General features: G+C 35.9%; 1 protein-coding gene across 2 annotated transcripts; it reads right to left on the bottom strand.

The window, feature by feature from the left end:
- Nucleotides 1-1,105: 1,105 nt before the first annotated feature.
- CAC1 (chloroplastic acetylcoenzyme A carboxylase 1) lies at nt 1,106-19,955 on the bottom strand. 2 transcript variants are annotated; one of them, XM_022035231.2, is made up of 7 exons: nt 19,662-19,955; nt 9,547-9,600; nt 9,290-9,453; nt 5,046-5,367; nt 4,862-4,933; nt 1,468-1,533; nt 1,106-1,373 (listed from the first exon to the last, which is right to left on the bottom strand). In XM_022035231.2, the coding sequence occupies exons 1-7, from the start codon at nt 19,809-19,811 to the stop codon at nt 1,350-1,352; spliced, it is 852 nt and encodes a 283-aa protein (XP_021890923.2). In that variant the 5' UTR covers nt 19,812-19,955; the 3' UTR covers nt 1,106-1,349. The 2 variants fall into 2 exon arrangements, with proteins under 2 accessions (XP_021890923.2, XP_088075276.1); XM_088219150.1 differs by having other exon boundaries at nt 9,290-9,600.
- Between the last annotated feature and the right edge of the window lie 1,342 nt (nt 19,956-21,297).

Consider the following 21,297-nt stretch of genomic DNA (forward strand, 5'->3'; position numbering starts at 1 on the left):
AAAAACTTCTTTTTGTAAATTGCGTTTTCAAAAGTGAATGAATTCTGTTTTGATTTAAACAAGCACAAGTTTCTTAAGGAAAATAATAAAAGGGAGTAGAGTTTTCTTCTTCAAGCTTTGAATTTCGGCATTTGTATTTGTCATCTTTTAATCTATTTGTAAAATTATTAAGTTATTATTCACAATTTTTTTTTTTTTTATAAAAAGAAGATGATAAATATTTATGTTAAATTTAATAGTGTGTATTTTCTTTCCTGGTAAAAAGTATATGAACCAATCATTTCCGTAGATTAGCATGAACATAAATCATATTTTTTGGAAATGCATGCAGCAGATTATTTTTTTTTAAAGTAAGGAATTCATATAAAATTAATCAATTCTTATCAAATTTAATAAATTCTAGAGATAAATCTTTAAGAATTATGAAAGAAAAATATGGTTTTCACTCTTATTCAAATTCCCTCAAATTTAATCATTACATTATTCCAAATTTTCATAATTTATCTACCATATTCACAGATAAATTTAAAAAGATTATTCCTCTATAAAAAAATTATAGATTATAATTGGAATATATATTCCTATGCATTTTAGTAGGAAGTATTATTACAATTGTTATATATATATATATATATGCACGTCACTTTGTTAAATAGATTGATGTATTTTATACTCAAAAGAACACTATGTTCTATTTGTTAAATGAAGATGTTATTGATTTTTATTTATTAAATTTGTATACCTTTATACATGTTTTTATTTATAAAAAAGTATGTAAAAATTACAAACTTATGGAATAATCAAATCATTATTTTTTTTTAAAAAAAAAAACAATAAAAACAAGGTTCAGAAAATTTTCAATTTCATCGTTGTTTTCACTTTATTCCTTCATCGTTAATTAACTTTTATAACTTATAAGAATAAAGTACATACACATATAAAATGAAAGTGGAAAACAATTTCACTAATCAAACAAAAACCTTTTGTCTTTTAATTAATCTAAACAAACCATCACACCGGGAATATAATTAGGAATTGCAATAACAAAGGATTTCCCCATTTTTAAAATTTTAATTTTTGTATGACCCTCCATATTCCACCCACGTAAACAAGAAATTTGAGATTTAATTTATTGAAGTTCTTTTAAAAAATTAAGTTTTGAAATTTGAAAAATGGAAAAATATGTTTTAAGCTGTAGAACTTGGGGAAGGACAGTCTGGGAGTTTGACTTGGCTACCTACCAACTCAATCTAACCAAAATGTTGAATCACAAAGAAACAAACGCCGCCAACTCGCTACATTGCCAACGACTAAATCAGCCTTGTGTTCTCAACTCAGACTGCAAAGCTCTATGGTTGAATCACAAATAGAGGCTGTAAACAAAATCAACCAGCTCAGTTAGATAAGGACACAACATCAGTTTACTTATATATACATATATGTGATCAACTAATCAAGAAAACGCACCATATCGACACTGACGGGCTTCCCATCTTCTGCCAGTATTTCAACTATGGTTCCTGACTGATCGGCCTGAACAGAAGAATATTGCAGTTTAGACCACCAGTTACAGATAGACGAACATTGCAAATTTAAATGTAATTCGAGCACAACCAAAAAGAAAACATAATTCATTAATCATTAAAAGAAAACACGCAAGAAAAACTCGTGTGGAGGACAGGGAAGGGAGTTGGAGAGAAGGAAAAGAGAACTTGATACTAAAAGGAGAGAAAAACAAGATATCCTGGATCTCAAACTGAATAATATTCAATAATATCACTCTCTTTCAGGATCACTAAAAAATATGAGCACAAGCACATCTTACAAAACGGGAAGTAAATGTAATTAGCCTGTGAAACTAGAAAGAGCCTGCAGTACAAATTAAATCCTACAAACACCAAAATATGAGCACAAGTACATCTTACAAAACGAAAAGTAAATGTAACCAACCTGTGAAACTAGAAAAAGCCTGTAGTACAAACTAAATCCTACAAACACCAAAATGTCAAAACTAACCTAGTAATGACGTGCATAAATTTCCTAAAACTTCTAATATTTGTTAGGTAGGTTAAATAACTATGTAGTACGTAAAGAATATTAATTCTAGAGAACTATGACAAATTCCTCATACTAGGTTCTTCTACTTCAGTTTCCTTTTTTAAAATAATTATTATCATTATTCTCCCCTGACTGGTGAAAGCTCATCTCTAATTCTGATGAATCTTAAAGCCTCAAAAGATATAATCCCTCAAAATCCGTAGAGAATACACATTAAAGGATATCTTTAGGAGCTCGTGGAACCAAGCAAGTATCATGGAGTCAACAATTTGACAAGTTTGTAGATCCATCCTCATTTAAAGGACCTCCAGCAAATCAAATTTTTTTCTTTTACGACAAAGATAAATGTTGTTGAAAATAATAGAACTAGGTGCTTCAATATGTTTAACTTGTTCTGTATGTGGTGGAGGGCATAACAACATGTTAGGTCTTGCATCTTAGATATGAGAGGATATGCATGAATAATGGTAGTCATGCATTTAAACCTCAACTTGTTAAACGCATTCCTTTAGGGTAGAATTCTTAATAAATTTCCAACTGACAACAATCATCATAAATATCACCTTGTAGAGAACCTTGGTCAAGATAGCGTTTGGAGATGTCAACACTACACCTTGTAAGTTGATCTAAGTTTTAAATATCTTAATGTTCTTCACAAACTTATAAGGATCAAAAGCTTGATAAAACATTTCATCTACAATTTTACAGATTACATGATACTTCATAAGCACCAGAGTTTGGCTCTTCTTAACACCTTCACTCCCATTGTTTAGTAAAGATATTTCCCTTAATCTTTAATGAAATCAACCAAAACAATAGATGTAAAATTAACTTTTATATCAATAGATGTAACCGGTACGTAGGACAAGAAAGACATGTGGGGAAAGGGGAAAGGGGAAAAAGCAAGTAGAAATAGAAAGAAATTAGGGATAAGAGGGAATAAAACAGACAAGGAAATGGAACAGAAGAATTTTTGAAAGAGTCAAGGGAGGCTACTTGAGAGCTTTTGATTCAACATGGAGGGTTTGATGGATTTATAAAGTTTTTTTCCTGTAAATAACATCTTTTCACATTATGTTGGCAAAATGTTGCTGCCTCTCAATGAATTTACTTTCAGTGTCTTAGAGAAAAAGTACAAGAATCTTGACACAGCTTTGTGACTGAAAGTTATTTAAGGATCTGCAACATTATTCGGGTCGCTGAATAAAGGTCAACCTCTTGGACAAGTTCAAAGCCATGTCTAGACAATTTGTATATGAAATATCTTTCTGTAAGTTTGTTGAATGGAAATTTAACCTTCCTCGACCAGATTGTGGAACTGGTCAAGAAATGGGTAGTCCACAACTTGTTCGCTTATAAATTACTAATGCTAAAAAGCAGAACAAAGAACTAACTTGTGATCTGGTGACTGACTTTTACAGCATACTCTGTTCAGTTAAGACAAACTTCTGTGTAGATTATTTGGCAAACTAGGACTCTGCTTGAATTACTATGCAAACATGCAACAATAACAAATTGAAACCATGTGCTACTCCCCCATAAATAAAATTAGAGCTCATCAATTAATGAGGTAAGACAGAAAATGATAAAAAGTGAATGACAAAGGATATGGTCCAAGATAGTACTATATGGAGTAGAATATTCATTTTCTCTTTTGATGCTTCTTTGAACCAAAAAGCAAGCAGAAAAATGAACTAGAAGCACAATATATCTGTCAAGAAGTTTCTGTTTTGACACATAAAATAAGCTATAGTTGCTTTGGTTGTCGGTCATTTACTTCAGAGAGTAAGAAAAAATATTATATATATACGCACTAAATCATGACTCTAAACCCCTGCACCAAGCTAGTTGCATGTTTCTAAATGCATAATGTTTCAGGTTCGTCTGTAGGTCCAATACAATATTCAATGTTTATCATCTATTTTATACTAGCTTGGCCCTTCCCAAGTGTATTAAAGGACCACCTGCAAATATACCAGTAGAGATCTAGGTAAATGGAAGAGAGTTTCGACTGCTAAACACCCATACTCTCCTATGGCGCCTCAATTTGAGATACCAAAACACCAATTAGGATGCCCTGTACTATACTAGTAGAAATACAGATAAAAAAGGAGTTTTTACAACTAAACATCATACTGCTCAAGGAAAAAATCATCCTTTGGTACCAACCACAACTAAGTTTGAATTGGTGCCTAACTTCCATCCTTCTGTCCTTCCTGCCCAGCGTGATTCAATTTTAAATAGCTGTTACTGCCCATGTAACCACTAAAATTCAATGGCACTAACTATTCTCCATTTGCTTCATATATAGCTGTAACACATATATCTGTTTTCTATTTATACCCACATGTAAACATATATTATACAATATATATAAATCTATACACACATATAGGAGTGGAAATTATTTTGGTGCACCAAACCAATAAATAATTTGTGGTTGAGAGCTGGCAATACTGAGTAAGATAAAAGTACATACTTCTACTCATGATTTATGATACTTAAGCTCTTTACAGATGTTACAGCAACTAACTAGAAGAAACAAAAAAAAAAAGTTAAAAGAAACTTCACAAAGGCGTATGAAAAACAGTGATGGACAAGGAGTAACATGATCCAACTCCCGTTTGATTTTGTAAAGGCAACACAAAAAAAAAAAAAATTAAAACCGCAGAACTACAACAAGAGGATAAGAGAACAGGAAAATAAAAAAGGCAACAGAGATAAAGACGCTGGGGAACAACAAACAGATAGTTCATGAAATATAAAATCTTTAAGTTCGAATAGAAAATAAGTGAATACATACTTCAATTTCGTTCATCAATTTCATGGCCTCAATAATGCATATGATCTGCCCTTTCTGTACCTTGTCTCCGACCTACAAGAAAACCCCTCATGTGAGCTTTGAAGAAACACAAAGAAGCAAAAAAATGTTACTCATAAACTTGATATTATTCATCCATGTTTAACCAAACAGAAGCAATGGTCACCTTCACAAAGGGTGGTTCACCAGGGGCCGGACCTCTGTAGAATGTACCAGCCATGGGGCACTTAAAAGGTGGAAGTGATGACTTGGCTGATTTTCCAGGAGAAGGTGATGGGGATGGAGCAGGAGAAGCAGCAGGAGCAGGAGCAGAAGCAGGGGCAGGGGCAGAAAACGCCGGCGCTATTACTGATGGTGGAGTTGGCGACTGTGTCATAACAATTGGAGCAGGAGATTGTGGTTGAGCCAACGCCTCCTTTTTCCGGATAGTTAGCTCACAGTCAAGCTGCTTCAACTGCAACTCCACTATGTCTCTTGAATCCACAAGCCTGCAGCGCAAGTAAATTGTAATCTTATCCTTGAAGGAGAACTAAAAGAAACCAAAATGGAGAATTAAGATTTTCTACAGAAAAGAAGATCTACTAAGAAAGAAAACGAATACAATAGAAGAGGATAAAACATTCTCACACAAAGAAAATAAGAGGGAAGAAGAAAAGAAGAAAAGCAGACCAATTTTAACACAAGACAGCCTCCCAAACCCTTTGCATTATAGGTAAAGGCAAACCAAAAGGCCAGGTAAGGCCCAAGAAGAGGCCATATAAGACATTCTATCCCAATTGCTCGAGTAGGATTAACAAGATTGAAACTTCTGACATTTCATTCCACCTGGAAATCTCTGCAGCCAACAGCAAATGCTCCTCTTCAAAGCACGTTATGTTTTATACCCTTTATTCTTCACCCACCCCTGCGATAGTCCGTCCACACCACTGTTCCTTTCTCCAGATATCTGCATCATGTGCTTTATAGGAGAAGAGACACATTCTCATTTATTCAAAATGAGACTGCTTTGAAGTTATGAAAAAGAATGTTCAATTTGTTTGGTACAAATTGGGTTGCTCTTTAACTCTTGTCCATCCAGAGGGATGGGATGAGGAAGTGAGTGAAACCCCCATGGCAAGGGGCATTTTTCAGGTCTATTAGGTATATAGCTCGCTCAAAACTGTATGATTTTCAGTGACCGGTATACCTTCTTATATGAGTTGTGGAAAAGAGCAACTTTCTTGACCATCTTATGGACAGAAATCCATGGGAGGGATAGCAGTTTTTAGTAGAACCCGCTTAATTGACCTGCTCAAATCCGATTTGATGTGGGTTTTTTTTTTTTCCCCCGTTAAATGGAGGGTTCAGGTTAGAGTGAGGCAGATTCAGGTTTGACTTGTCAAGACTTGTTCGAACTCAACTCGGTATGTATAATTTAAATATATAAATATATAATTATCTTTACAAATATAAATATAAATAAATACAAAGCTGAATATATTTATATTAATAAAATATAATGACCAGGTCAAGTTCAGTCAGATAACCTGAAAATCTGATACTGTCCAAAAAATTTTTAAAAAATAATAAATCCGCTCCAGGTTTGTAGCAGGTTTGGTGATACACCACAAATATCGCAAAGACAGCGGGTACCTAATCTCAGATACTTCAGCAACCGCCTGCCGTGACTGGGTCAACCATCAAGCAGTTGCAGAAGCAGTTTCCAATGATCATTGAGCAATTCCTCCAAGCAGTTTCTTTATTTCTAAACCATCTAGATCATGCCCCCTGATTAGCAGGGAGCAGCTGTGTTACCTACTTTATTTAAGCATGTATGCAGTAAACAAATATGTGTGAATTCAGTAATCAAACTTGTGGTTTCTTTCTCATCCGAAGAGAAAACATGTTTTAATTTTTTTGTTCTGACAGGAACTTATAAATTGGTATCAGAGCAGGTTATCATGGCAATAAACAGAGACTTGAAAACTTAGAGATCAGTGTGAGCAGTCTGCAGGATAACTTGAAACACATAGAAGCAGGTATGGCCGACAAGCTCCACCAGATCGAAGCTACCCTCCAGCGACTAATGGAAGCCTTGGGGTTGAACCTAGAAGGCTCCAACAGCCATACCGCGAGCTGAACTGGCCAAGCGCGGCCGAACGGAGATGACGGAATGGAGCTCATCAACTCCATGTCTCTTCCCTACTGTGAGGATGCTTCAACAAAGAGATCAGAAAACCAGATGGGTAACACTTACTTGATACAAAGCACGGGATCAATTCCGACGAATCATAGTCCAATTCCGGCAACATTTTGCACAGTGGTGAGTCCTAGCAGCAACCAAATGATGATGGAGAGTGATAATATGTGGCCGTTCTTATCTTTGAGTGGTAGTACTATTCCTAGTGGGGTGCATTTCATGAACTTTCCTACTCCTATTGCTTTGTTGCCTGGACAGCAACTTGGCTCTGCGATGATTCATAACAATTCGGCCGGTGGCAATAGTTATTTAGGCATGTTGACCACGTTAAATGCATACTGTCTGGTTTCCACTGGCACTATCAACATCTCCGATTCGATCAAGCCAATAGGTCCCATCATCAATACCATAGAGGAGGAGAAGAGGGAGCACGATGCAAGTAGTTCTTCCCAACCAAAATTACAATATATATATGTGCAAGTATAATTTTCTAAAAAAAAAAAGAAGAAAGTTTGTTGGCTAGAAAGGTTCCTATAAAGAGGGGAGTAATGATACACCACGAATATCGCAAAGACAGCGGGTACCTAATTCCAGATACTTCAGCAACCGCTTGCCATGACTGGATCAACCACCAAGCAGTTGCAAAAGTAGTTTCTCATGATCACCGAACAATTCCTCCAAGCAGTTTCTTTATTTTTAAACTATCTAGATCATGCCCCTGATTAGCAGGGAGCAGTTGTGTTGCCAATTCTATTTAAGCATGTATGCAGTAAACAAATGAATGTGAATTTAGTAATCAAACCTGTGGTTTCTTTCTCACCCGAAGAGAAAACGTGTTTTAATTTTTCTGTTATGAGTGCTACATATTATTTGGCTTAGGGTTCGTACTTATAGAGGCGAATTGGGTTCGGATATGGTGAAACCTGCCCCGAACCCGCCTCATTGCCATTACTCTGACATAGTGATTTCTAACCTACCTTAGAATGGGAGATCATTATTTCTGGCCCTTAAGAGGCCCATTTTTTTATTCATTAGTTCCTACAACTGCATTTCCATTTATTCTTCGAGGAGGATATCTTATTGTCTGTACTTGTATCTATCTTTTAATCTCTATTCTAAACAAATTTCTTTTTCTATAAAAAAGAACCTGTATCCCTGCAGCACCATCATATAAATGTCAAAGGAAATAGCTCTATTTAGAGGTCCCATCTGAAATAAGTCATTAGTGTTAATCCTATTAACTACCATGAGCGAAGACTGATCTTTGAGGGAAGTTCCATCTTCCTAAAGAGTTGATAAAAACTAAACTGGTAGAAGTAGAGTATTAAGTCAAAATGGTGAAAAGAGATTACAAAATGGAGAACTTTGATATTCTAAGATATGTTCAGACGCATTACATAAGCTTTGACGACACAGGACAGAAGTGTAATTAATTTTACTTGATATCTCATCAAGCTTATGAGCATGCTTCAAAATGTCCAAGCCAGACGCTAGATTCCACTTGGGTTTCACTAGAATCCACCAGGAAAAAAGAATTTTTGGAACACATCAGGGAGAAAACTAGTCATTGAAAAAGACTATCTGATTTGTTAAATTGAGCATCTACTCTACAACCCATAGGGTTTCATATCTATAAGATTCTTGATACTATCCTAAGAGAACAATGACTAAAAGGAAAAGCAAATACTAAACTAGTTACTAAATTGTTTAATTAAATTTAAAAAAGTTATCAGACTAATTTAGAATATAAGTTGTAACTAGAATAGGAATATGATTAAAATAATACTAGATTACAATCTTATTTAGGAATATAAACCTAAAATAAATTATTAATTTTTTAAATAATAACAGTAACCTGTATTAAGTATATCTTCTCTACATCATCATACATCATGGGAGTTTGAGTTTTATATATTAAGAAGATTTGGCTTCAAAGATAGATGCTGTTCCTCGATGAAGGCAGTACATTTCCACCACCTTTTTTTGTAGTTATTGTTAATGGTGGCATTGTGTATATTTTTAGGGCCTGAAGGGGTATTAGCTACGGGATCAGCTTTTCCTCCTTTTCTCCGAATCCACTAGAAAATAGAAATTCTCCATAAGAAGAAAATTTTCAACAAGTTCAACTATAATTGCGGATAAACTAATTTAAAGGAAGTGCTTACTAATATTCACTCACTTTTATCTCAAAAAAAAGGGAAGTGCTTACTAATAAGATTGAGAGCACTCACTTTACAAGACTTGCAACTTGAGTAATAAACTCAGAGATAGACTCCTCTGTAGCCAAACCAGTTGAAGAAGGCTCATTCGATTGTTTAACATCCTTTTCTTCAACTACAGATGCTTCAGATTGTGTAGAAGTATCTTTAACATTTGATGATCCACCAGAAGCAACCTTGAAGGGAATATGTGATCCCAAAAGCGTGTCCAAAAAGGAAGAAATATTTGAAAACAGATCCTCTAATGAAAAACTTGGAAAGAACCTTACCTCATCAGATTGGGCCTTCACCACAATGTGACTATTCCGACTATGCGGCAAACCCTGCAACATGCACACAAATTTCGTAAATACTTGAGTATTTATGTGGACAACAATCGACCTGCATTAACTAAAAGAAGCTGCATCTAGTTTCCCAAGCTTCAATAAATAAACATGTAGTACTTGGAATTAGTTCTGAGTGTAAGATGTGTAGAAGAGCATGTGTCAAATCCGTTAAGTTTCATATAACTTTTATCAAGGTTGCGTTAATGTTGGATATCTAGTAGCCAGACTATTACAAATGTTACGACCTCCCATTATGGGTACTTCAAGGAGGTGATATATCATTGTTATTCTGAAAAAATTGGCACCTTGAGGAGGATGAAAAGCACAATCAACACAGATGAAGAATAAGATTCCAAAATGTTGCCAAAGGTTGATGAAAATAAGCATTCACCTATACTTGTGGACAATAACCATTTACTCTAAAAGAGTACTCTTCAAACATAATCTGAATCAATGTCAAGAACTACATTTATATCCAGAAAAAGATACAGTAAAATGACCAAAATAAGCCCCACTAAAACATCGTAAGTTTTTGCTGTAAAAAATTAAGATTATGTATAATATCTGGATAAAGCAGCATTAAAGCTTGAGTGCACATCAATTGGGCTTCGATGCCACATTCACCTCTAGAACAGACCTAACAAAATGTGCAAACCTTACAAGAGTTTCAGCTTTTGCTAATCCACAATAACTTAACATTTTATTGCTTGTAGTTTTCCTTGTATATCCCCCATCCCAAGTTACCAAAATACAAGAAGAAGAATGTACACGCGTGATGAATTTCCAAGGGCTTCAGTGAATCATGTTACTCAATACTTCAATGATTAGGTTACTCTTCAACTTTTTGTTGAAGTCAATCATGGTACTCATTAGATTATTGATTGATTTCTTGGTTTCATCATAAATCTAATTTGCTTACTCCCAATTAGGTAAATCAAATTGCACATAAAGGTTTTTCCAATTACTGTAGGAACTTTTGTACCGAAAACAGTGGTATCCATGTTCTTACACTAAAACAGATTTCTTTGTTTTCATGTATTAGCAAAATTATTGTTAACTAAATCTCCACTTAGAAAACTATTAGTTGTATTTGTCACTTTTCCTTCACTAAATATGTATCTTGAACTTCTCTCTGTCATTTCAGCAGTAAATCTCAACCATCCTTCAAAATTATATTTTAAAAAAAAACAATAATAACGACAACTTCACAGCTCAAGACTATTAAATCTTTGTTTTTCTTTTAAACAAAAAGTGCGAAAACTATATTACTAAGGTACCAAAAGGGATATCACCCGTATACAAATATTTACAATTGTGTTAGGGTGTCAATGACATTTCTAAAATACTTCATCCTAACAATGTCATACCCTAACAAGATAAAGCTAAAATAATACAGCCACCTATTTTTCAGTTTACAATTCTCTCTCTATCTACTCTCAAAATCTCTACTATTTTTTTCTTTCCATAGGATCCAAAAAATAGACAATAAAACAATCTTTACAAAATCAATCATTTTACACAAACCATCCCAAGCCTAAACCTCCTCCCTAACCGACCCCGCCATGATGCAATTAAACCCAGTAATCCGTAAATCATGCACCAAGGGCTGTAAGCAGTAGGACACCATAACAGCATGTTGTTACAGGATTCCGCTTCACCCATGCATAAATAGTACCAAATCTTTGTTCTTTTTTAAGATAAAAGAAGAAGATTTATTAGGAACAATGAGAAGAAATATAATGTACACCCAGAGAATAAAGGATCCTACCTAAAGAATCATAAAAAGAAAAAGAAAAAGAAAAAACTAATAACAAAGTGATACCACCCTATCAGCTACAAATAATAGTATTCCAACTAAGATGAATTTGCTGAAATACTATTATCATGATTGTGTCCATTCGCTTTAGCCCAATGGGTAGGCCAATAAGTTAGCTCTGCCCCATAACTCGTGAAAAGATGCATGATGTTCCTTAAAGATCCGCCATTTCGAGAGAGCATAAACACCACAACGCAGCAAATATAGCCCCTTATGAAAGAGGCTCAGCTTTCTTCTTGACCACTTTTCTATGAATGAAAGAGCACAGAAGAGTTTTCCCATTTGAGGGGTTAACCTAGTTCAATCCAGAAACACTAACTAAATTAGTTCAAAACCTCCAAGCAGTGACACAATGTAGAAACAGGTGAGAGTGAGTTTGCTTCCCCTGCACATGAAGTATATATTCAAAGATACGTTCAATTTGGTATACAAACTTGAAACATATCATTCATGTTAAGCTTCTGATGGAAGGCAGTTCAAGATAACACATTTACCTTTGTTAGAACCAGAGCATTACAAAATATATTGGCAATGTGAAATCGGCTAAGGAGATTATATGTGATGGGATCAAAGAAAGACTTACATGTATACAACTTAGATTGCTCAAGGATCTAAGTTCTGTTATCAGGTTGAGGTGAGAGATGAATTGGCTCCAAAAAGTCTAACAATGAAAGATATTGCAAGTCGCTCTATCGAATGGGTGTCCAGTAAAATGGAAGTTCCCAGAGAAACTTCCTCTGGGCTTCAAAGTGAAAGTAATATGGCATTGTCTCTTATGGAAAGGTTGTACAGTCGAGAGAAATTGGATGCTAGCAGTTTTCTCCAACCAAAATGCCTTCCTAGAACAATGCTCTAGATCCATCTCCCACCTGAAAACTGGTGACTAGAGTAAACAAGGTTTGGACCTAGGAGATGGATTTTCAAGGACTAGGGTGAGTGCTGGAACTTGTATTGAAGATGTCCCACCTGTTCGTTCGTGGATGCTTTAATAACATTATGCTATAATGAGTTCAGTTTACGTGAAAAAAGCCAAAGTCATTTTGCCAGTAGAAATATGTTCTTTGACCTCAGATTCCCAATACCCAAAGCCTCTGAACTCTCAGACTGACAGTAAACAATTCCACATCACTAGATGGTCTCTACTTTCCTCTCCTACACTAGCCCATAAAAACCGTCGCATAAAGCTTTCTAATCTCTCAGCTATGCGACAAGGGATTCTGAACAGAGACAGATAGTAAAAGAGAATGCTAGCTAGATAAGACTATCTCAAAATAACCCTCCCTCCAAAGAAAACAATCTCTCTTTCCTACTCTTTAACCACCTAGCCACTTTACTCGCCACCATATCCCAAAAAGCACTCCCCTTGGATTTCCCCCCAAGGGGACACCGAAGAAGACAATAGGCCAAGCTAATCTAGAGCAATCTATGAACTCCACAAGAAAGTCAATCACTTAACCCTCTACGTTATACCAATTAGACCACTCTTTTGCATGTTTATTCTCAGGCCTGCAAGAACAAGACTGTACAGTTGGCAAATTAAAAGTAGGAAATCTCCACCTTATCCCTTCGACCTCTCTGTCCTTCATCATGCCCATCTCTACTGCCTCAGACAACATCTTACTCATGACATCAACAATTAGGATGAACAAGAAGGGCGAAAGGAGGTCTCCTTGTGTTAAACCCTCGAAACCTTAAACTAGTTTTGGGGTTTGCCATTAACAATAACAGCAAACAAAATGGACACTAGACAACCATGAATTTTAATCTCAAAAGAAAAAAAAAAAAAACAAAAAAAAAACAAACTAGACACCCATGAATTCAACCTCCCATTTCACTCCAAATCCCTTCCGCTTCATGACTCCAAGAAATTTCCAATTCACCCTGTCATATGCTTTCTTGAAGTCCAATTTTAGGATTAGCCCATTTCCCTTTGTCTTCCTAATGAACTCTACCGCTCATTTGCAACCAGTAAGACACCTATGATTTGTCTACCTCTCACAAAAGTGGTTTACCAAAATTTTAGCATCCAAGACTTCACTAAGTCTCAAAAGAAGAACTTTAGTGATTATCTTGTAAACACCCGTCACTAAACTGATTGGGCAATAATCAAATATCTTCGTAGACTTATCTTTTTCAGATGCCAACATGATAAATGAGGAGTTCATGCTCTTGCATATGGTGCCATTAAGGTAAAACTCCTCAAACCCTTTAAGAACATCCATTTTGATTGTTTTCCAGCAACCTTGAAAGAATTCCTTTGTAAAAATTGTCTAGACCTGGGCTTTGTCACTGCCATATCCCAAATTTCCCTCCTTATTTCCTCCTCCTCAAAGGGTCTCTCCAACCAGTCAGTCTTATACACTGAATTGGTGCTCACTTAATTCCTTCTACAAAAAGTCTAATTATAGCAATCTTCAGTGTATAGGTTACAATATTATTGTCTCGCCTATCCACCATCCTATTATCAAGTCCAAGCTCTTCAATTAAGCTCTTCCTTCTTCGTCCATTACCACTCCATGGAATAGGCAAGTATTTGAATCCCACTCCTTTACAATTTATGTTTGGTCTTTTGTCTCTAACTCCTATGCTCAAGTAACATCACCTCATCTATTCCCTTCTTAGACCTTGTAGGCGATCTTTCTGAAGGACAAAGATGTACGCATTCTCTTTGTCTAGCTCTCTCATCTCATCAAGTACCCTTGTTTTCCTTAAGCTGAAGTTCCTAAATACCTCCTCATTCCAAACCTTCAGCTTTCCTTTCAAGTATTTAGGTTTTTGCGTGAATTTATGACATTCCGACCTACCTCTTTGTTAGCCTGTCACCGCTCTCTCACAAAGCCCTCAAACACTGGATGCTGAATCCTTATATTCTCAAACTGGAAAGGAGTAGAGCCCATTCTAATTTGCTAAGATTCAAGTAAAACAGAGAAGTGATCTGATACAAGAAGTAGGAGAATCTCCTGTACCAGGTCGAGAAACTATCCTCCCAATGAGCAGAGATCAGAAAGTGGTCCAATTTGGAAGAGACGAGTCCGTTTCTATCCATGACCAAGTATATTGACCATTTGCTAGAGGGAGATCCCTCAACTCATAATCTTCTATAAAATCTTTAAAGTTCCCATGGACTTGGTCATACATCCCCCTCCTAGTTTCTCCAGAGATAATTTGTATGCATTAAAATCTCCCTCAAGACACCAAAAAAGTGCACAATCCCAATAAATATGACAACTCCCCCAAAACAAAGATCTATGCCTATAAATAGTTGGCCCATAAACACTTGTAATCCACTGACCTTTACCCTTGATATTAAGTAAAACAGATAATGAAAAGGCCCCTTCTACCAAGTCAACTCTATAGGCTGATCTATTGTCCCAGATAATCAGTATTCCACGTGAGGCATCTACAGACAGAAGGATTATCCACTCTAATCTTCATTTCCACACACTTTGTCTAGGAAACCATTAATAACTTTTTTTTGTCTATTGTCCCAAATAATCAGTATTCCACTAGAGGCACGGAAGGATTACCCACTCTTTAAATCTGCATTCCCATACACCTCGGATCAGAAAACCATCAATAACTTCTTTTTTTTTTTCTCTTGTAACATTGCTACATCAAGGTTCATTCTCCCAATAACTTCCTTTATTTCTTTCTTTTGATTGGATGCCCTAAACTGTTGTTCTCCAAAACGTCCCTATCTTTTTCTGAGTCTAAAAAGGTGCGCTTTTGTTGTAATCTCTAATTTTTGACAGCACCCGTTTATTCCCCCGAACATATGTTTTGAGTGATACTACAAGTCTCACCTCTTTCCCATCCTCTCCCACTAACCTAAAGTCCAATGCAAGTCATTTGGGTCATTAGGATATATCCTGATCAACCGATGTCAATATTAGCTTACTGGCAATGGCTCCTTCCAACAGTATATCACCCTTCAGAGTCATCAATACCTATGTTATTTATAAAAAATATTATTCAATTGGCATCAAGTGGACACCATGTGTAAAACCTTCAAATCTCTTGAAATGTTGATTGAATATAGATAACACTAGACAGATGCATTGTGATCTAACCGTGGTAAAATAAAAAATGGTAGAGGACCTTAAATTGCATCTTATTTGTTCGCCTATGAGAAATATGATCGGTTTTACACGGTTAATATTTCAATATGTAGGGAACAAATTCCACATACATAGAACAAAATCAGAAACCTTCATTTTTTTCCTTTTGCTACTCTTTCATTTGGAAGTAGAGAAATCAAACAAGAGAAAGCTAACATTTCAAGCCTTATAAACTAGATTTCAAAATGGTCATAAATAACACTTGAAGACATACAATTATGTTTTATTGTACAGTACACAAGTCCAAATATAATTCCTTGGTTTAGCAAAGAGAAAACAGAGACAAAGAAAGAAAAAAGACTATTCTAACCATCTACTCATTAAACATCTAGCATGAGTAGCATATCACCTAGATATATCTGTAAATTCATGTGGAAATGAGTATCTCATGTTAATTCAAGCATATTCCTTTCTGATAGCAAATGGACTGCAAGGCAAGACCAATCCAATCTTACAGTCTTAGTAAAACTTTTAGCACAAGCAAAGAGCAGTTCACCAAAGAAAGTGGCTACTTGTCACCTCTTTAACATGGTTGCATGCAGTCACAAAGGCCTATTTCTTTAGGAAACTCAAACAAATTTGTCCTTTATCACCAGTTACATTAATCGTTAGTCTCTAATATTTTCTCATTATGGCTAGGTTTTAATAGATAGGAACGGAGACTTTTGTAACTAAGGAGCAAGAATGTGAGAAGAGAAAGGGGAGAGGAAAATGATGGGGTGAGGGTCAGGAGCTTGCGTGGTTGAGAAGCAAGAACGGCATCGTCACTCAAGCCACCAGAAGATGGCAAGATGTTGACTTCTTCAAGCAGCTCCATCTCCACGATTGTAAGAACCACGTAGCAGCTAGGACACGGGCTGAGCCAGCTTTCATTTAGACATGTGACTGCTGCAAATGGAAGCGGCTTCCTGACAGTAAATCTTGAAGTGCTAAGTGATTGATTCCAGTAAATCTTGGCCTCAACCAACCTGTTTATCCATGCACAAATGTCATTATAACTTTTCTCAACAAAGGTCACCCCATATAGTCTTCTACCATCAAAGAAATTCCTGATTGTAGATAAGATATCCTTTGACATGGTTACAGTGGAGAAAGAGGAAAATAGCATCAAGATTAGCAAAAATAGAAGAGGATTTTGCAACCTCAATAATATCCCGGGAAAAAGAAATGGAGTGGCTAGTGCGAATGCTTATGGAGTTCTACTGGGAGAAGGGGAGCAATTCGTGGGTTAGAAGTTTGTTTGGTTATCCACACTCGTTATAGATAGTGTTAGAGGAGAAGTAGGGTGGAAAATGTCTGGCCTTAACCAAGAGAAGATAAGGAGGTAGTAGGAAAATCATCATCCGAATAGTTTCCATGTTGGTTGCTAGTGGAGAATGCTGGTGGCAGCGTGCGAACTAGCTAGAAAGTCTTTTAAGCCTCCAGTTCAGTCATGAACAAAACAGAGACTCTGTTACTGGGACATTTGTGTCTCCCACAATCATAGAAAAGATAAATGGGCGAGATTTGCTACCTCAACTGTGGGGTTTGAATAAAAGTGACACTGGAGAAGGAGCTTGAGCAGCCGTTTGTTAAGGTGGTTAGCAGAGGAGATAAATAGCATTGGGAAGGGGAGACAAAGCCCAAGTGGAAACGAGTCAACAAAATTTTGGATCTAGACATGGTTTATCAAAGCCTAGGAAACCTGGTCCTAATGCTTTAGTGGGTGGCTAAAATATGCTTAATCAGGCTGGAAGAAGGAAAGGGCCATCTAGAAGGCTACTGTCGAAGAGAATGGAAAATGAGGGTCCCCAGATCCAGGCCCACAATTGGGTGGCAAGTGAAATCAGGAAGAAGAGGAGGGGAACCGATGGCATCGACAATCAGGGAGGACATCTAACTATTGAATGGAGAGATTTGGGATCCACACAACTTTTCAAAATCTAATTTTCTCTTCAATGACTAGCAAAGCAGCCGCTCTCGTACAGAGGAGATGGAGGAAGATTTTGGGAGATCAGGGATGGGGAAGAGTGCAGAGAAGCAGAAAATGGCAGACTTGGAGACGATTGTTGTTCCTTTTTTGGAGTTTGAGCCAATTGTACTGGATTGGAGATTGTGGAGGCATTAACAAGGAGGGAAAGGGCAATGAGGAGGAGGAAAATAAGAGGGAGCTAGCAGTGGTAGAATTATATGAGGGTTGTGGGAAGGGTAAGGAAGAAAATGAGGAGTGGGTTTGAACAATATTCATAGAATAACTAAAATTCTGGGGGTGAGTTTCATTTGCTTCGAAGAGTAAGTTCTTGACTTATTCAAAATTATCATTAATCAAGGGGGAGCAAAGGTGAATTTGGAAACCCCAAAATCAAATCTCAGAAGAAGGTAGGGGTAGATAGAGAGAAGAAGTTAAAAAGGTTTCAGTCGTCAATAAATTATGACAAAAGTTAGTAGAGGGAAGAAAGGAAGAAAGGAGGAATTTTCAATTGTGGTGAGTGGTCTTTGGTGGAACTCAAAATGGCTCTCCAAAGCAAATGGCTTTAGAGGTTCATGAGGGAGGGAAAGAGTTTCTGAAGGAAGGTGATCAAAGCAAAATTTGGAGTGGCGAGGTTTTGGTGGTGTACAAAAACTTACATGGGGACAATGGGGTTGGATTGTGGAAGACAATTGTTAAGAATAAGGGAGCCTTTCAAAGCTGCATTTGCTGGAGAATCGGTCAGGTGAGAGGGTGAGTCTACAGAGGGACTACGCGGAGCTCTTTGTTTAAAGTTTCCCTCAATTTCTGATATTGCTCGAGACAAGGACATCATATTAAAGGAGGTACATCTTGGCCGTGGTGTTTGGGCTTTTGACCTGACTAGAAACTTAAATGATCAGGAGGTGGTGATCTTTGAGGGAAGCAAGGATGAACTGACTTGGAATCTACGCTCCAAGGGACTCTTTCGGACAACTCCTACTACCTTTTTCTGACTAGCCATGAGGAAGAGAAAGAGAGGTTTCCTTGGAGATTAGTGTGGAAGGTGAATGTGGCTCCTAAAGTAACTTCACTGCTTGGGAAGCAGCAAGAGAATGCATTCTCACTCTTGACGAGTTTATCAAGGGAAGCAAAATCTTGGTGAATAAGTGTTACATGTGCAAAAGTGACATGGAGACATGCAATGGTATCTTACCTTGGTGTCCGCTAGCACATCAACTATGGTCACTAGCTTCTAGCCTTTTGGGCCCGAGTTGGGCCATAACAGGCACAAAGAGAGGGAAGCCTTGTGTGTGGAGAAGCATCAAAAGTGATAAGTATAACTTATGCCTTTGGCTAATTTTTGAGTTATTTAGAATGGAAGGAATATACGGTCCTTTGAGGGGATGGTTGGTGACTTTGATAAAATTAGGGGACACTTGGTTCTAAGCCTTAAGTATTTTGATTATGGGTCACAACCTCTGTATTTAAGTGAGGTTTTGGAAGACCTATTGATATTTTGCTAAACTTGTAAATTCTTTATATAAGAGTTGCAATCTCTAGGTGCTTCGTAAATAGTTTTACATTTTTATTCAAAAAAGAAAAAAAGAAAGAAAGGTGAATCCAACCATCCAAGTTAGGAATGTCAATCACTGTGGTGCAAGTGCAGTCTGTATTCAGTCTTCTCTTCTCCTTCTAATTTGTTCTCACCAGAAACAGAACACCATATTGCAAAATACTTTATCCACAGTTACTAAACCAGACAACGAAATTTCCTAGTTCTCACAACATGACTTCCCGCAAAAGTTAATTTGAAGAACCAAATTGAATTTACATAACTAATTAAAAACATAAAAGATCTTCATTTTACCATCGATGAATTTGAAACTTCATTCCAGCTTTGTCAAGATCATAACTCCTCTCATTTTCGTTGAAAAAGAAAACTCAATATTTAATATGTTTTCATGTTCTACCCGATTACGAGCAACGGAAAAAGAAAAAATGAAGCAGCTATCCATCTTTCAACACACATTACAAACAGAACAAATAGAAAAGCTAAAAAATGAACGCCAACAGTTACTACTCTGCCACCAAAATACAACAAGCCCAAAGAAACCGATGCTTAAATTTGAGATGGAAACAATGTGCGAAGAAATAGAAAGAAGAAGTGAATTCAAGTGGAGTTTGGTTCATTTACCTTGGTGAAAAAGAGGAGCTTAGGCTTTGGCAAGAGGCGAAAAGAGACCTTTGAGAGACGGCGAGTATTGTGGGGAGGAAAGCTCGTGGTCGTTTTGGTGACGGCTGAGAAGGAAGAAGCTGAGGCCGTTGTCGAAAGAGAAGACGCCATTGTTATGAAGGAAAGTGACAACGAGAATGAGAAGATGATCCAATCTGTAGAATGTTTTTGAGAGCGAGAAGTACAGAGTTCCCAGGGATCCGATGGGCTTGGCTGAGCCCGAGGCAGAAAATGAAAGAAGAAGACACTGGAAAACGGCTCTTTAGATCGATGAAACCGAAGCGAGATGGTGACACAGAGCTAGCTAGGTGTGTGCAAGTTCAGAATTGGTAAAGATTCCCCTTTTGGAATTTTTCTTAACAATTATTTTTAACATTTATAAAAGTATTGTAAAATATATTTTGATAATCTTTTTGAGAAAAGATAGTAATTAAAAATATTAAGAACTAAAATAGTTTTATAAGTTCAAAGTCAAAGTACATTAAGGACATAATTATGATGTAAAAAGTAGTTCATAAGCTAAAATATTAATTTGTTTATTAAAAAATTATCATTATATTATTTATATAATAAAGTTAAAAACTTTCGTAAACATGTCACACGTTAACTAATCTATATTTTTATAAAAAACAAAAACATATTTTCTATCATTACATTAAAATTTTCATCATGTGCTTAATTATTTTTCAAAATATGAGAAAAGTCTCAAAGCCTATTAGTGTAGAAAATGACACAAATTCAAGTCTTGTTATTTTATTTTGAAATTGCATTGACGATGAATTTAGTTAATTTAAAAATTAAAATTTATAATTAATTTAAATACAAATTTTATTTTTAAGTATTAAAGATTTTTACTTTACAATTTATTTTTGGATAATATTAGAGATTATTGTAGGTTTTTACGCTTAATATTTTTGTTTTAAATTCTTAAATCTTGTAATAATATGAAAATGCATTAGTAGCTCTTGACAATTTGTTACATGACATTGGATGTTGTTTTGTTGTAAATCGAGGCTGAACTATCTCTATTCTCACCTATATTGTTGTTTTACACATATGACTAACTATGAAAAATGTGAGGTTTTCCATCCCTATTTCACTAAATATCAACTTTTTAATAATGAGTTCCAATATACAGGCCATCATTATCAGACTTTTTATGATAGTACTAGTTATGACTCTCAAGAGATCAAGGACTGATGGAAGTGACTGGTGGCAGACGGATGTAATTGCTGAAAGCACCCATCTTGAGCCACTAAGATTTCTAAAACCTTGCTTTTTTTATCTTGTTTACACTTGAGAATCTTTCGAGTGTGTATAAATTTGTAATAAATAGTTTGTGTGATTCTTGATAAATTATTCTACTAATAGGATAGATTGGTAAAGACGATAATAAATATACAAATCAGCAAAATATGAAATTTTTTCTCTATATTTCTTATGCATGATATTTGTATAGAGTGTTGTTGAAATGAAATTTTATAAGTTTTGTTAGCTAACCTCAAAGTTTGAGATATTTTTAGTATAATGGTGTATATAGTATCATTTTGTATATATATTTGATAAATTTACTACATTTTAATGTTAAGTACATATA

This window comes from Carica papaya, chromosome 1, assembly GCF_054855325.1.
Source record: "Carica papaya isolate Zhongbai chromosome 1, ASM5485532v1, whole genome shotgun sequence".
NCBI classification, from domain to species: domain Eukaryota; kingdom Viridiplantae; phylum Streptophyta; class Magnoliopsida; order Brassicales; family Caricaceae; genus Carica; species Carica papaya.

What these genes read in the sequence shown, in the direction of transcription:
- CAC1 (XM_088219150.1), bottom strand. Translation starts at nt 19,811, where the DNA reads ATGGCGTCTTCTCTTTCGACAACGGCCTCAGCTTCTTCCTTCTCAGCC. An exon ending in AGCTCCTCTTTTTCACCAAG is followed by an intron (nt 9,601 to 19,661) that starts GTAAATGAACCA and finishes TGCATGTTGCAG; the next exon opens with GGTTTGCCGCATAGTCGGAA. An exon ending in AGCCCGTCAGTGTCGATATG is followed by an intron (nt 1,374 to 1,467) that starts GTGCGTTTTCTT and finishes TTTTGTTTACAG; the next exon opens with CCTCTATTTGTGATTCAACC.